At 33.0% G+C, this 16,444-nt stretch overlaps 2 protein-coding genes across 2 annotated transcripts; both read left to right on the top strand.

Moving 5' to 3' along the window:
- Positions 1 to 4,948: 4,948 nt before the first annotated feature.
- Positions 4,949 to 5,530, top strand: LOC127899222 (uncharacterized). Its single transcript, XM_052432537.1, has one exon. The coding sequence runs from the start codon at positions 4,949 to 4,951 to the stop codon at positions 5,528 to 5,530; it is 582 nt and encodes a 193-aa protein (XP_052288497.1).
- Positions 5,531 to 9,436: 3,906 nt separating this feature from the next.
- On the top strand, positions 9,437 to 13,349 carry LOC102631012 (phosphoenolpyruvate/phosphate translocator 2, chloroplastic-like). The gene is made up of 9 exons (XM_052432535.1): positions 9,437 to 9,593; positions 10,288 to 10,490; positions 10,656 to 10,778; positions 10,882 to 11,034; positions 11,116 to 11,201; positions 11,284 to 11,368; positions 11,466 to 11,582; positions 11,685 to 11,762; positions 12,754 to 13,349. Exons 1-9 carry the CDS (start codon positions 9,437 to 9,439, stop codon positions 12,886 to 12,888), a joined length of 1,137 nt encoding a protein of 378 aa, XP_052288495.1. The 3' UTR covers positions 12,889 to 13,349.
- Positions 13,350 to 16,444: the final 3,095 nt, after the last annotated feature.

Raw genomic sequence — 16,444 nt, 5'->3', positions numbered from 1 at the left:
TGATATATGGGACCCATTGTACAAAAGTCTTTCGATTAAGTAAGTATACTCAGCAAAGAAAGCTATCGTACATTTTACCTTTGATGATCTGGGAAAGGTCTGTTTGCAAGGAAGAGCATAAAATTAGCAAATGAAATTGGAATGGATAATTGAAGAACAGAAAATGAGGAAAGACTTTATTTGCTTCTCTTTAGCATATTTTAATCATTTTATTTTATTATCTTTTTTAACCACGAGTGGCTTGTCCTTGCATTTCATTTTAATGACTATGGTTACCTTAAAAGAAATTAATGTGCTAATAATAAATAAGAGTGAAATAAAAAGTGTAAATCCTTTTTGCATGCGCTATATTTTTGTTATATTCCAGCATCATCATTGGGGGGAAATTTACAAAAACGGTCATAAAATTTTTGGTTTTTTAACTTTAACTCCCGAAAGTTTTTTTTATCATAACTAGCCAAACACTATATTTTTGTACTAGATTATCCTCATCACTTTCATCGAATTTATAAAGGCATGCCATTTTTTCAATTCTAGCACAACTAAATACGAATTTTTCTCAACAACTTAACAAACTTTCATTACTCTCAATAAATTAACAAATTTTATCAAACAAACATTGCATAATTGAAGATATAATTATCAATTGGAGAGTTTCTTAAAATTAATTTATGCTCTTACACAATGTAAACCTTTAATCTATTGATTTTATCAACTAAGTTCGAAATTAAAGTGGATTTTGTTGCAAATGTTGTTATTTTTCATTAATAAAATAATGTGATTTGTTAAAGTACTTAGTTTGAGTTAAGAAATGAAGAAAAATCATTGAAAACACAGAAAAATCGGACAAAAAATAAATTCCAGAACAAGTGAGACAGATAGTGGGACATGTGCATGTCTCACATAAACGCAGTAATTCAGTGCGTTTATGTGAGACATGCACCTGTCCCACTGCCTGTCGCACATAAACCCACTGAGTTTATGGAGTATATGATTTTGGATTTGATTTGTCTCGTGCACATAAGTTTCGAAACGGTATATTATACGCCTAAAACAGACAAATGTAGTTCAAGTTATGGCTTTCGAAGCATATCTGAAATTTAGTGAGACATGAGAAATGAAGAAAAATAATTGAAAATACAGAAAAATAGAGCAAAAAACGAAATCCAGAACAAGTGAGACAGGTAGTGGGACATGTGCATGTCTCACATAAACGCACTACCTATCTCACTTGTTCTGAACTTCGTTTTTTGCCCGATTTTTCTGTGTTTTCAATGATTTTTCTTCATTTTTCAACTCAAACTAAGTACTTTAACAAATCACATTATTTTATAAATGAAAAATAACAACATTTGCAACAAAACCCACTTTAATTTCGAACTTAGTTGATAATATCAATAGATTAAAGGTTTACATTGTGTAAGAGCATAAACTAATTTTAAGAAGCTCTCCAATTGATGATTATATCTTCAATTATACAATGTTTGTTTGATGAAATTTATTGATTTATTGAGAGTGATAAAGATTTGTTAAGTTGTTGAGGAAGATCCGTATTTAGTTGTGCTGGAATTGAAAAAATGGCATGCTTTTGTAAATTTGATGAAAGTAATGAGGGTAATCTAGTCTAAAAATAGGGTGTTTGGTTAGTTATGATAGAAAAAACTTTGGGGGGTTAAAGTTGAAAAACGCAAAAATTTTATGGCCATTTTTATAAATTTCCCAGTATTGGCTCTGTATACACTTCCCTTTTCGTGGATGGGCAGTGCTATTACGAATTTCTTAATTAATTTTTTCTTTTTTGTCTAATTTCTATTATATGGACTGTTTGCATAATATGTGTATGCCTTACATCATGTGACTGAAGGTACATTCCCCCCCCCCCCCCCTCCCCCCAACAAAAAAAAAACTAGATTTGTCACTCATGAAATTTTCTTATATGTTCAGCATCTAAGGAACATCCCTTGCACCTTGACTATAGGATGAAGATGGGGAATGATGATGATGGAGATGAAGGTGAAAGGAAAGAGAATGAGAAAAATGTTCTAAAATTTTGTTTTTTAATTTATAAATTTAAGGGTATTGTCATCTTTTTGTATATTTAGATTTTTCCTCATCATGAATAAGTCTTGCATGTAAACAAATAAATACTTTAATACTTATAAAAATAACAATTAAAAAGAGTGTAGGATGCTAAATAGAATTTTAATAGTTTATTTAAGTAGAAAGTACCATAATATTTACTAATACTTTATGGTGAAAGAGGAGTACAAGGTGCTCGGTCAAATTTAACATTAGTTAAAAATTTAGGGGTGGGCATTTGGTTCGGTTATGAACCAAATCGAATCAAACCATATTATGACAATTCGGCACGGTTTGGTTCAAAGCATAAAAACCAAATGGTTCAGAAATTCTGAACCATCTGGTTTTTTATTTGGTTCGGTTCAAAACCGAATAAAATTACCGAACCAAATGGTCTAAGAAAAATTAAAATTAAAATTAAAAAATTGTTCAGAATTTATTCTTTTTTATTTTTATTTGTTAGTTAATACATGTGATTATATATGTCATAGCATATACTTTATTTCATTTTATTTAATTGTTAATGCTTTGCTAGTGGCTCACTTTGACTTTGAGAGATAATGTAAGCATTGTGAATGTGGAAATTGAAGGATGGAAAAAGTGGTGATTGGGAAAGTACTCGTTGCCAATGAAAGTTTAAAGTTTATTTTCTAATGTGTAGTCGATTTTCTAGATTATTGTTGAACTTTATTATGTTAATTTATTATTGTTAGATTTTATTAGGTTAGTTATTATTTATGGATTTCTAGATTATTTTTGGAATTTATTATGTTAATTTACTATTGTTAGATTTTATTATGTTGTTAATTTATAGACTCAAGATTATTGTTGTATTAATAGTGTATTATTATTGTATTATTTTTTATTGAATATTGAATATATAGGAAAAAAACCAAACCAAAGAACTAAATTATAGAATCTAAATTGAACCAAATTAATTTGGTTCGGTTCAATTTAGTTATATAATTTAGTTTGCATTTGGTTCATAAATTCATGAACCATTTGGTTTCAATTTGGTTCGGTTCTAAGACTGAACCGAACCAAATTAAATAGTGCCCACCCCTAAGTTAAATCACAAAAAATAAGATCCGGTACAACGTTGTACCATAACCGAACCCCTATAAATACATTGAAAAGAGGCTTTTTATTTATTTGTTTCATACACTACATGTTCAAAACATTGAAATGTGATATTTTAAAAGACAGTTATTTCATCATATTCGTGCTTCACGATGTGAAATTCACAACATGTCTATAATTGAACAAAAAAATTGTGAAAGATATATTTATTTGCATTGACTTTTAGCAAAATTTTGGATGGGTGTATGTCAACCAACAAAATCATTTCTTCATTCAATTGGCTTCTGTTTCGTATGTTTCCATTAAAAAATTTACCGTTTTAATAAGAAAAGTTCAAATATTCGACAAGAAACTTACTTCTCTCGGTATCACTTTTTATTTCATTTTAGTCATTGTTTTTAAAAATAATCCCACATACCTTTTTTTAAGATAAGCCAAACTCTTTTTTGGACAAATTTGAAAGTTTGTATGATCAATTATAAACACAAAATTAGGTCCATGTGTCTTCAAAAAAGAGTTTGTATAACCAGTTATAAAAACATCGATCTTCGTGATCATATTGTGGAATCATAGGGTCATTTTTCCTATAATCTAATATTCAATCTTGCTTAATGAAGGTGGTTGGCTTCCAAATCAGTTGAAGGAACCGGTCAGCAGGACAATCCAAATAGTGTTGCTGTCATTGCTGCTAGTTATTTGATATTTGCAAGAGAAAGGATTAGAAACGGCAACGTTTTCCAAATCACAGCTGTCAACAGCAGCAACCACACAGTATAAAGAATCTCAGTTTTTGTCCATCGATGAACTAAAATGTGGCCAAATCATCACCCAATTGCTAATATTGCTATAATTTGAAAATGTTAAATGTAAGAGTGATGATACAGTCACAAACTCTTACACAAATTTATTTTATACAAATTAATATGACATTAATTCATTGGTTGAATGAAAATATAAAATAATAAAAATAAATTATGTGGGTTAAGAGATATTCAATTCAACTAATTTTATCATGTTATATCAGTTATTTAATTTATACAATAGATTGTGGTTATATCATTACTCTAAGTGTAACTGTAAACACACGTTATTTAATTTGCCATTCCAATTCTCAGCCTCATAAGCCTACTGCTAATATTTTGCTTGGATTTGTAGGACACTAACGGAGTTAGGTAGTGGTTCTTGGTTACTCTCTGTGAAATATTTATAGTCTTGGAGAAGATCTTTGCATGCCGACATCTTTATCTGAGGCAAATTTTGTACACATGGTACTTGAATTTATGCCATCCACTCATTTTCAGCTAATCGCCTATACGCTAGAATCTGGATCTGTAACTAGCTGTCACATATGTGGGTCATATTTGTTAGAAGATGTGTTTAGGACTGCTGATGTGGAGTCATAGAAGTTGCTTTTGTTGAATGTTTCAAACTTTTCTTATTTTTCTGGTGTTGGTTATTTATTTTGTTGATTCTTGCTGTGATCGTGACACAATCTTTGGACCATGATTCTACTGGGTTGTTATTTGGCTTTGGTGTGTTATTTAAGCTTTAAAGTGTAATGTTTTCAGTTAATGAATTGAGTGAAGTTCTCTTGACAATTCACGTGGCTCTCATTTTCATCTGTAAACTTTGTTTTCTTTTTTTATTCAAGTAACAACATCTGGTATCAGAGCTCTCTTCTTAAGGGATCTGTGTTTGAATTTGTAAAGTTATCGAAGCCGAAGCCAGTTTCTCCGCAATTGCTCCGACGGTGTTTGACGGAAACAACTACCAGCTTTGGGCAGTACGTATGGAGACATACTTGGAAGCTTTGGATCTTTGGGAAGCAGTGGAAGAAGACTATGAAATTCCTGCACTTCCAAACAATCCCACCATGACACAGATAAAAGCGCATAAAGAAAAGAAGACAAAGAAATCAAGGGCAAATGCCTGTTTGTTTGCTGCAGTCTCATCCACCATCTTCACTCGCATCATGTCTTTGAAGTCAGCAAAAACGATATGGGATTATCTCAAGAGTGAATATGAAGGAGATGAAAGAATTAAAGGTATGCAAGTCCTGAACTTGATCAGGAAGTTTGAACTTCAAAGAATGAAGGACTTCGAGACGATCAAAGATTACTCCAACAGACTTCTTAGTATTGCAAACAAGGTGAGGCTTCTTGGATATGAATTTACTGACTCAAGAATTGTACAAAAAATTCTTGTTACAGTACCTGAAAGATATGAAGCAATTATCACTACCTTTGAAAATACCAAGGATTTGTCAAAGATTTCCTTGACAGAATTGCTTAACGCATTACAAGCACCAGAACAAAGAAGACTGATGAGGGGGGATACAACAACCGAAGGAGCTTTAGCAGCCAAACATTAGAACATGGCCAAAAACAAAACAAAGAAGAAAGACTTTGAAGGAAATGGGGCAAGTACAACATCTGCGAATGCAAAAGAAAAGAATGAAAATCAGAAGAAATCTTATCCACCTTGCAAACATTGCAGAAAGAAGGGTCATCCTCCATTTAAATGCTGGAGAAGACCTGATGCTAAGTGCACTAAATATAATCAGACGGGGCATGAAGCAGTTATTTGTAAAAATGAAAATCAACATGGTGAAGAGGCAAAGACGGCTGGTCAAGAGGAAGAAGATCACTTGTTCGTCGCTACATGTTTCTCTGGCATCGAATCAAATGAGAGTTGGCTTATTGATAGTGGTTGTACTAACCACATGACACATAACAAGGATCTATTCGGGGAACTAAGTAACGCAAACTCATCAAAGGTTCGAGTTGAAAATGGCACGTACATAGCTGTGAAAGGAAAAGGAACATTTGCAATCACAACCTTTTCAGGTACAAAGTTAATTTCTGATGTGTTGTATGTCCCTCAAATTGATCAAAACTTGTTAAGTGTTGCACAACTAATTGAAAAGGGTAATAAAGTTGTGTTCGAAGACAAAGTTTGCTTGATTAAAGATGCAGATGGAAAAGATATTTTCAGAGTAAAAATGAAAGGGAAAAGTTTTGTTCTAATTCCATTGGAGGAAGAGCAAAATGCTTTCCCGATTAAAGAAAATATCACTGAGTTATGGCACAAGAGGCTCGGGCATTATCATCATCAGGGGCTGCTGCAGATGAAATCCAAGGGGATGACAAATGACCTTTCAGAACTTGATGACTATATTCCAAATTGCAAAGCATGTCAGTTTGGAAAGCAAAGTAGGAGACCATTTCCCAAGGCAACATTGAGAGCAACAACGAAGCTGCAATTAGTTCATACTGATATTGCAGGCCCACAAAGAACGCCTTCTTTGAATGGTAGTCTTTATTATGTTCTATTCATTGATGATTTTACCCGTATGTGTTGGATTTTTTTTTGAAGCACAAGTCAAAGGTGGCTCAAGTTTTCTGGAACTTTAAAGCCAGAGTTGAGGACGAGAGTGGCTGTAGAATTCAAACTCTTAGATCAGACAATGGCAATGAGTATACCTCTGATGCATTCAATCACTTTTGCGAGGAGGCTGGCATCCAACATCAATTAACCACTCCATACACTCTACAACAAAATGGAGTGAGTGAGAGACGAAACAGATTTATATTGGAGATGACACGATGTATGCTATATGAGAAGAACTTGCCAAAGTAAATTTGGGCTGAAGCTGTAAGCACTGCTGTCTTTTTGCAAAACAGGCTTCCCACAAGACCAGTGGGGGATAAAACACCCTTTGAGGCTTGGTATGGCTATAAACCATCTCTGAAATTCCTTAGAATATTTGGATGTCTGTGCTTCACTCATGTTCCACAGATTAGTAGAGACAAACTAGATAAAAGAGCACTTCCAAGCATCTTTATTGGCTACAGCTCCGTTGCAAAAGCTTATAAAGTTTTCCAGCCACAAACTGGAAAAATTATTATCAGTAGGGATGTGCACTTTATGGAAGATGAAGAGTGGAATTGGGATGATGCAAAAAAGATGGATTCAACCTAAAAAAAGTCAAAACTCAAGTTTCCTGTTATGGACACAGCAAACCAAAGCATTGAAGATTGGGAAAATGAAACTGTGGATAACATACCTATCAGGGGCACAAGACCACTTTCAGATGTTTACCAAAGATGCAATGTTGCTGTGTGTGAACTTACAAATTATGAATAAGCCAAGACAAATCAGAATTGGGTTACGGCAATGAATGAGGAACTGTTCATGATTGAAAAGAATAAAACATAGGAGTTGGTTGATCGACCCCAAAACAGGAAGGTAATTGGAGTCAAGTGGGTGTACAAAACCAAGCTTAATGCTGATGGCTCAATCAACAAATATAAAGCTAGGCTCGTGGTCAAAAGATTTGCTCAAGTACCTGGTGTGGATTACTCAGATACCTTCGCACCAGTCGCTAGACTCAACATCATCAGGCTGTTATTAGCTGTTGCAGCACAAAAAAATTGGAGGTTGTACCAGTTAGATGTCAAGTCAGCGTTCTTGAATGGTTTCCTGCAGGAGGAGATTTACGTAGAGCAACCGGAAGGCTATGTAAAGGAAGGAGAAGAAGACAAAGTGTATCTTCTTAAAAAAGCTCTTTACGGCTTGAAGCAAGTTCCAAGAGCTTGGTACAGCAGGATTGATGAATACTTGCGGAACTTGGGATTTGTTAGAAGCTTATCTGAATAAACTTTATATGTCAAGCACAATGGTGCTGACATTCTTATCATCTCATTATATGTAGATGACCTGCTCGTGACAGGAAATAAAAAGTGTGTTGTGGAGGAGTTTAAGCAAGAAATGATGGAGATTTTTGAGATGACAGATCTCGGATTAATGACGTTCTTTCTTGGAATGGAAATTAAACAAAATGAAAATGAAGTCTTCATCTGTCAGAAGAAATATGCCAGGGAAATTCTAAAAAAGTTTAAACTTGAAGAATGCAAAGAAATGAGCACTCCAATGAACTCAAAGGAGAAGCTCTGTAAAGAAGATGGAATAGGGAAGGTTGAACATGCATATTTCAGAAGCTTAATTGGTTGCTTGATGTATCTCACAACAACTCGACCTGACATTTTGAATGCTGTAAGCATTTTGTCTCGGTTTATGCACTGTGCTAGTGAATGGCATCTCAAAGCTGCAAAGATGGTGCTTAGATATGTAAAGGGCACATGTAATTTTGGCATTAAATTTACAAGGAGCAAAGAGTTCAAATTGTTTGGTTACTCAGATAGCGATTGGGGAGGTTCCATTGATGATATGAAAAGCACTTCGGGCTATTGTTTCACACTTGGTTTTGGTGTTTTCTCTTGGAGCTCGAAAAAACAAGAAATTTACAAGGAGCTCAATCCACTGTTGAAGCAGAATTTGTTGCTGCAACGGCTGCTGTCAATCAAGCTCTGTGGCTGAGGAAGATTTTAATTGATCTTAACCTAGAGCAGGAGGAAAGTACAGCGATTCTAGCTGACAACCAAGTTGCGATTGCAATCTCTCAAAATCCCGTGTTTCACGGGAAAACTAAGCACTTTAATATTAAATTATTCTTCTTAAGAGAATTGCAGAAAAATAGAGTTGTTAGTATTGTCTACTGCAAAACAGAAGATCAGGTTGCAGATGTTTTCACCAAGCCACTGCCGGTTAGCAAGTTTGAGTTTTTCAGAACAAAACTTGGTGTTTGCAGCTCCTAAGCAAGGAGGAGTATTAGAAGATGTGTTTAGGACTGCTGATGTGGAGTCATAAAAGTTGCTTCTGTTGAATGTTTCAAACTTTTCCTATTTTTCTGGTGTTGGTTATTTATTTTGTTGATTCTTGCTGTGATCGTGGCACAATCTTTGGACCATGATTCTACTGGGTTGTTATTTGGCTTTAGTGTGTTATTTAAGCTTTAAAGTGTAATGTTTTCAGTTAATGAATTGAGTGAAGTTCTCTTGACAATTCACGTGGCTCTCATTTCCATATGTAAACTTTGTTTTCTTTTCTTATTCAAGTAACAACAATATTTGACTATGCTGTCCTTCACTGAATGAGATTTAGGTAATTGATGTTACTTCTACCATGTTTTGCACGGTTCCTTAAACAAAAACTACTTGGTCTGTAATGCCTGCTCTCTAGAATCGACATTTTCCAGCGGAAACACACAGCAAGTACTGGGCGCTAGTTATAGACTAAAAAGGAAGTTAAAAAGAGACTAAAAAGGAGGTTAAAATGCTGAAAACGAGTCATTTTACCATGCGAATCTTGTATTCTGGCAAAGTTTACTTAAGACCCCAGCAACTCTGTCTTCCTCCTCCCTCCACGTTCAACCAAAATGCAGGGCTCTTCCGTGGCTCTTGCTCCTGCTTCAACTCCAATTCTCAAACGTAGATTTTGTTTAATCCTGAGTTCATCTTCTTTAGAACCAGCTGATCTTGCTTTTAGTCGCGGAGTTTCATGCCTGCAAACTTCGCGTTTTGGTTCCTTTACACCTAGGGATGGCAATGGGGTGGGGTGGAGGTGGGGAGGCTTACTCTATTCCCCACCCCATTAAAATTTTTTGTCTCCATTCCCCACCCCATTCCCCAATAAATTTAGTGGGTTGGGGATGGGGAATCCCCACATGGGGAATGATTTCCCCATTCCCCATTTACATATTTTATAGTAAATATAAATCTATGATTTCAGTAAATTAAAAATTAGAAACTTAAAATAAAATTATCACCATATTATGAAGTATTTAATTTTTTAAAAAATCTCTAAAAGTTTGAAACAATATCTTAAAATGATATTAAAAGTGAAAAATATTTAAAGAGAGCAACACCTTAAAAGAGAAAAGAAAACATAATAATGTTTTAAAATTAAAAAATATTGTAGGGTTTTCTTTTATTCATATCTTATTTATATTACATAAAAATTAAAAAAAATTATTAATTGACATTATAGTTGATAAAATAAAAATTATTAAATAAGAATTAAAAACATATTTATATATAATGGTGATTGGGGTGGGGGTGGGGGTGGGGTGGGGAGTACAATAACAAACCCCATCCCGTTAATAATTTGTGGATTATTTTTCTCCCACTCCCCACCCCATTCCCCAAAAATTATTAAAAATTTTTTTAATTTGGGGTGGAGCTCCATGGGGCCCCAAACCCGTGAGAATTTTGCCATCTCTGTTTACACCCCTGAGTGCTCGAATCTCTTCGTCCTTAAAATGTCTCAATCAAAGGTATAACAATTTAAAAACCCGGGCAGGGACAGCTTCAGTTCCTGATAGCGTGGATGAGACCCCGGAACCAAGTGCTGCAATACAAACTTTGCAGCTTGGAGGCATGTTTGGTCTTTGGTATCTTCTCAACATCTACTTCAACATTTTCAACAAACAGGTTCTTCATCTTTATGTATTGTGTATGAAGTGATTTGTATTCTCAATTCGAACTATATACGTCTTATGAATTGAACCAGTTCATTAGACTCGAGCAAATTGTAGTGTTTAGTTTTTTGGTAAAGCATTAAGAGGCAGAATCTAAAATGTTCATGTCCGTAAATAGGTCCTTAAGGTCTTTCCATATCCAACAACTGTAACAGCTTTCCAATTTGGCTGTGGCTCAGTGATGATTATCTTAATGTGGACACTCAATCTCTACACCCGTCCTAAGTTAACTCGATCCCAGGTTCTGTTTTTCGCTCCAGTGAAATCATTTCATAGTAGAGACTGCTTCCGATTTTACCATAAGTTTTACAGAACGTTGCTTGATATATTTGCTCTTTGATCAGTTTGCAGTAATCCTGCCGCTGGCTGTTGCAGACACATTGGGAAATCTTTTGACAAATATTAGTCTTGGGACGGTTAATGTTTCGTTCACTCACACAATCAAAGCAATGGAACCCTTTTTCACAGTCTTATTCGCTGCCTTATTTCTTCGGGAGGTATATATAATTATGTGTTTCAATTCTCTATCTCGTCCAATGAAGTTATCTAATAATGTTTTCGCCATTTTGGGCATACAGAAGCCAACCATCTGGTTAGTTCCTTCACTTGTACCAATTGTAGGAGGAGTTGCATTGGCATCACTCACTGAGGCCTCTTTTAATTGGTAAAAATTCCATCGTTCTGTTGACACATTGTAAAGAATTAATATTTACATGCTGCTAATGATTCTGTTTTGATACAAACAGGACAGGTTTCTGCAGTGCAATGGCTTCCAATGTGACTAACCAATCGCGTAATGTATTTAGCAAAAAGTTCATGGTCAGGAAAGAAGTAAAATGGATAATCTCGAGTTTTTTTAGCTCTAAAATTTAAGCTTGGATCAATTCAATGGCCGATAAAACAGCCAAAATTTTGGTTGCTATAACAGGATTCGTTGGACAACATCAATCTCTTCTCTGCAATAACAATAATTTCTTTTATCCTGTCGGTTCCTGCTGCTATTTTCATGGAAGGAGCAAAGTTTACCCCTTACCTGCAATCTGCTGTGAGTAAAAGTTAATTTGATTTTAACTTCCATACTGTAATACTGAAATGGTAAGTGGTTGCATAAAACTGCTGTCTTTTTCCCCCCTTATCTTTGTTTCAGGCAAGTCAAGATTCGAACATAAGAGGGTTATGTGTAATGTCTCTTCTGGCTGGCTTCTGCTTCCATTCTTACCAGCAGGTACAATTCTCGGTATATTGTGAGTGTTTATTTCCTAGGACGATTTTATAGCTATTTCATTGGAACTAGGGCCCACCAGGACCATATACTACTATTAATAGACATGCATTTTATGGAGGTTCAGAATTCAGTTCAATTTGCAAAAATCTAATACAATTATTAGATTGGGTTGAAAACTTTGAAATTGGATGTGTCAAATCTGCATTGTAGCCTGGAGATGGTAAAATTTCACACGACTTGATTACTTGATTATTTGACACGAACACGACATGAATAAATAGGTGTAGTCATCAAATTTGGCACAATTATTAAATGAGCCGAGTTCAAACCAACATGATTTTTTCTCATGTTGAGTTAGGGTTAAAGTTCTTGATTTATTTACCCGATTAATGACATAATTATGTTTTTATTCTAAATTAATTTATAAATTCTTGTCATCAAAACTCAAATATTTGACATAATTTTCTCTTTTTATTTTTTATTTTTTTAAAGAATGAACATATACACATTGTTCATTTATAAAATTTTATTTAAATTTATAACTTCAATAGTATAAATGTAAAATGTGTAAAATATTAGTAGACATGTATGTGTGTGTGTGTGTAGCGTAAATGTGTATGCAAATGTTTAATGTAAACTTTGTTAAATATATAAATATTAAGTAGATTATCATATAGCACATTTATTTTTCGTTTTGGTTTAGAGTCTCAATATTTTGATACGATTATTAAATGTGTAGTGTTTGGGTCAACTCAAATTTGACACAACACGAAAGTGACATAATGTGAATATGACCGGGTAGCCCGTTTTACCAGCACTATCCAATCCGTAAAATTCAATTTGCTTATACCCTTCAAAATTAAAATATCGAGAAAATATGAGAAGCTCAATAATTACGAAAACAAGAGTGTCTCCAAAATCATTTTACTACACTATAAAATGTAGTTGTCGTTGTTTTCTTTTTGAAAAATATTTTGTTGTATGGCTGCAGGTATCATACATGATACTACAGATGGTGTCACCAGTAAGTCACTCAGTAGGAAACAGTGTGAAGCGTGTTGTGGTGATCGTGTCGTGTGTTATTTTCTTCCGAACGCCTGTTTCGCCACCAAAATCCTATTGGTAATCTATTTTTCTTTTGATTATTTTATCAATGGGTGATTAATTTTTATTGATGAGATTTATGAGTGCGATTAATAATTATTGGGGTGCGATTGGCTTTGATTACAGGAACTGCTGTGGCTTTGGCTGGAGTCTTCTTGTATTCAAGAGCAAAGCGAGTGAGGCCCGAGACCAAGACTTCATGAGTTTGATATATACTTGGAATTCATGTGATAAGGTATTAGAGAATCAGATTTACCAAGATTATGTATAAATTGAACATGTTCTTTGATCCTTCCTTCTCTTGATTAAATTCGGTCTCCAAATATTTTGATGTTCAAATTAGTATTTGGATGGGAATTACTCGAAAGCAAGAACGGGAATCACAAGAAATGTTCGAATAGACCCCTAAACTCCAATCAAGCGAGAGCTAAACATGCTGAAACTTGTGTACTTTCCAGTAATAATAAAGATCTCGTTTATCTCTCTTGAGCTTCTGTGCAGATCTAATCTCAGCCGTCCTTTTTTCATTAAGTCATTTTATTTGAGATCGTTCGCAACCGTTTTCCGTTTTGTTTGTTCGTATCACGTGAATCACGTGATATGCACGCGAGGTCTTTTTTAACTACAAAATAAATATAATCATCATCTTTATTTGGAACGTTATGATTATTAGCTCGGAATTTATTTTGTCTACTGTCACGTGACATCCTGGTAAAATTCGTTGGCTTTCCGAGTCTTTATGCTCTAATTCTTTGATGATTAAATAGTACCTTTAATTTAGAATTTATCCGAAATTTTCTAATCTTAAAATTTGTTGACATATTGCAAAACGTAAGTGGCTTAATTAATTTTATGGCAGTCAATTAACCTACATGGCGAGTCCTTAAGACTTTTTTTTTTAATTAAAATGAAAATCTATGAGTTAAAAGGTAAAGACGATGACAAAGTTGATAGAGGATGATACTTATACCATAAACTACAAAGTAAACAATTGGAGTAATTTGATTCTCTGATTAAAAAGTAATGTAGAACGTTAATTTAGGATTTTAGAATTTTTATTTTTTAAGATTTTATATTTTAATTAGAGTCAATTATAGTATGTGTCTTAGTCTTCTATTTCTATTATAATTGTGATTTAACTTTCCTTTTTAAGTTAACTTAGGGAAGTAGCATTACTCTATTATAAATAGAGAGATTTTGTAATTGTTTTCATAATTTTAGATTCAATTATTCAATAAAACTCCTCTTTTAGAATTCTCTCTGAGATTATCTATCAATTTTTTTTTTGTATAGTCGTTTGGATTAGAGCGTCATCTAATATCGTTTTAAGCATTATTAAAAATTTTATTGAGTCATTTGGGAAACTAAATCGCAATAAGGATAGAAATAGAAAATTGAAACACATACTATCATTGACTTTAATTAAAATAGAAAGCTCTAAAAAATAAAAAATCTAAAATTCTAAATTACCGTCCTATATCAAAATGAATTAGGAATTTTTTTTTAATTTCCAAATGAAAAGTCTAGTAGCTGGATTCTTGTAATGGAAGTAAAAGACGAAGGGTTAAAATCTAAAGAGATACTTTTAATTTAAGGGTGGAGCCGGGTGGGTTGCAAGGTGATTATATTAATAAAAGAAATTAAAATGTAAATTCATCTATGGAAGTCTCCATACGCCAAGAAGGCAAACAAATTGAAATGAAATAATAATGGAGTATTTAAAAAAAAAGTCAGAAATTCTGTTTGGTACAATTTTTCAAGGAGAGTTTATATAAGTAGAGCTTTTTGTTAGTAGAGTTTATATAAATAGAGATTTTATCAAAAAAAATTTAGTTGTTTGGTTGTCAATAAGTACTTTTATTAAAAATTTATAAAATTATTTTAATAGGTAAGTTTTTTAAAGTTATATTACGAAAAAAATAAAATAAGATTGTCAAATAAATAGAGAATATTTTAAATATTTTACTATGTAAAAAAACATTTCAACCCCTACTCACAAAAGCCAAAATTTGTGCTTTTGCTAATAGAGGCAAAATAACTTATTTAACCTTTAAAAACTCGATTAGAAAAACAATCAAACAATAATAAAAAGTATAATAAAAGCTTATAAGATTAAATAAATACTTATGACCATTAAATAAGCCATACCAAACACGCACCGAAATAAATCACCAGCTGCTTTTTTTTCTTGAGCAAACGGTGTATATGAAATTATGAATTATGAAATATGCTGTCCTCTAAAAGGCCATTAGGAATTGCAGCAAAAAGCGGGCCCTTAATTTCAATCCTCAAAGCCTAATCTCTAATGTGAACTAGTGAAATTCATTTTCTAAGCCTGCGTGTTATTAATTGGTAAGTTTCTAATATTCATTTAAATCATAGCAACAAAATAGCACATGAAATGATTTTTTTTTCTGAATTTATAAAACTTAAATCTGTCACATTAATTAACTAAGTTGTTTGATCACTACAAATTATCATGCTTCATACATAAATACATACACACACATATACATATACATATTTAAAATAAAACTGTAGGACTCAAAACCAAATGGAGAGGCTACGTCTAGGCTGGGGTGGGCTACAACACGTCGAAATCTTTAAGAAACTTACAAAAATGCCACATGCGAAGTTTACAAAATTGCCACTATTTTATTTATAATTATACCACTCTATTATATTTACAACTTTGTTGTTCATATAAATAAATAAAAAGAAGGAACTATCTTTCTTGTCTTCTTCAATTCTTCGCTTTCTTCTTGGTAAGAATAGACAATAAATTTATTTTTCATTCAATCATTTACACCATATTTATTAACTGTAAGATAGTAAAGACTAAAGATCATATTCGTTAATTCTTGTTCCAATTTCATCATGTAAGATTAAATTATTATTAGGTCAAATGCACATAATTTAGCCATTGAATTCTAGCATCCAAAATTTTAAATTAGTTATTGAAAGGTTAGAGATAGATTGATTGTTGGTAGAGATAGATCATAGATTCGATCCAATACATTATATATAATGTTAGTTTTTTACTGAAACTTATTGTTTGGTTTGTGAATAGTGTCAATGTGTCATAGTGACGGACTGACGGTTGTATGACTTTTGTTAGTGAATCTACAATTGCTTCTTTTTACTATGTTTATCTTCTATTTCAACTGCAACAATCAAACAAGTATAGACACCACTTCAAAATAAGATGGAGAGGAGTTTTTATTAAATTGTATGGTTATCTATATGAAAAGATAAGTTATTTACACCATCGATTCAAATTTGATAATAGATGAGTTTAATTTTTGAAAGCATGGTAAGACAAAAATTAAATAGTGTTTAATTGTAATTGAATTTCTTTTTGGACATGAAGTATTTTCTTATGTATTAATGAAATTTTCTTTAAGATTTATATTTTTAATTGAGATAATATTCTCACTAGGAAAAAATTTAGCCCAACCAAAAAATATTTTCTGGCTTCGCCCCAGTCCAAAACCCTAAAGAGATGACAATATAGCAGAAAATTGATAGCAAACAACCAACAAAGCGGAACTTTTGACAGAAAAAGTTGAGGATTCAAA

This window comes from Citrus sinensis, chromosome 2 (genome assembly GCF_022201045.2).
Source record: "Citrus sinensis cultivar Valencia sweet orange chromosome 2, DVS_A1.0, whole genome shotgun sequence".
NCBI classification, from domain to species: domain Eukaryota; kingdom Viridiplantae; phylum Streptophyta; class Magnoliopsida; order Sapindales; family Rutaceae; genus Citrus; species Citrus sinensis.
Note: the sequence above shows the minus strand (reverse complement) of the source record. Positions and strands in the feature narration are given on the sequence as shown.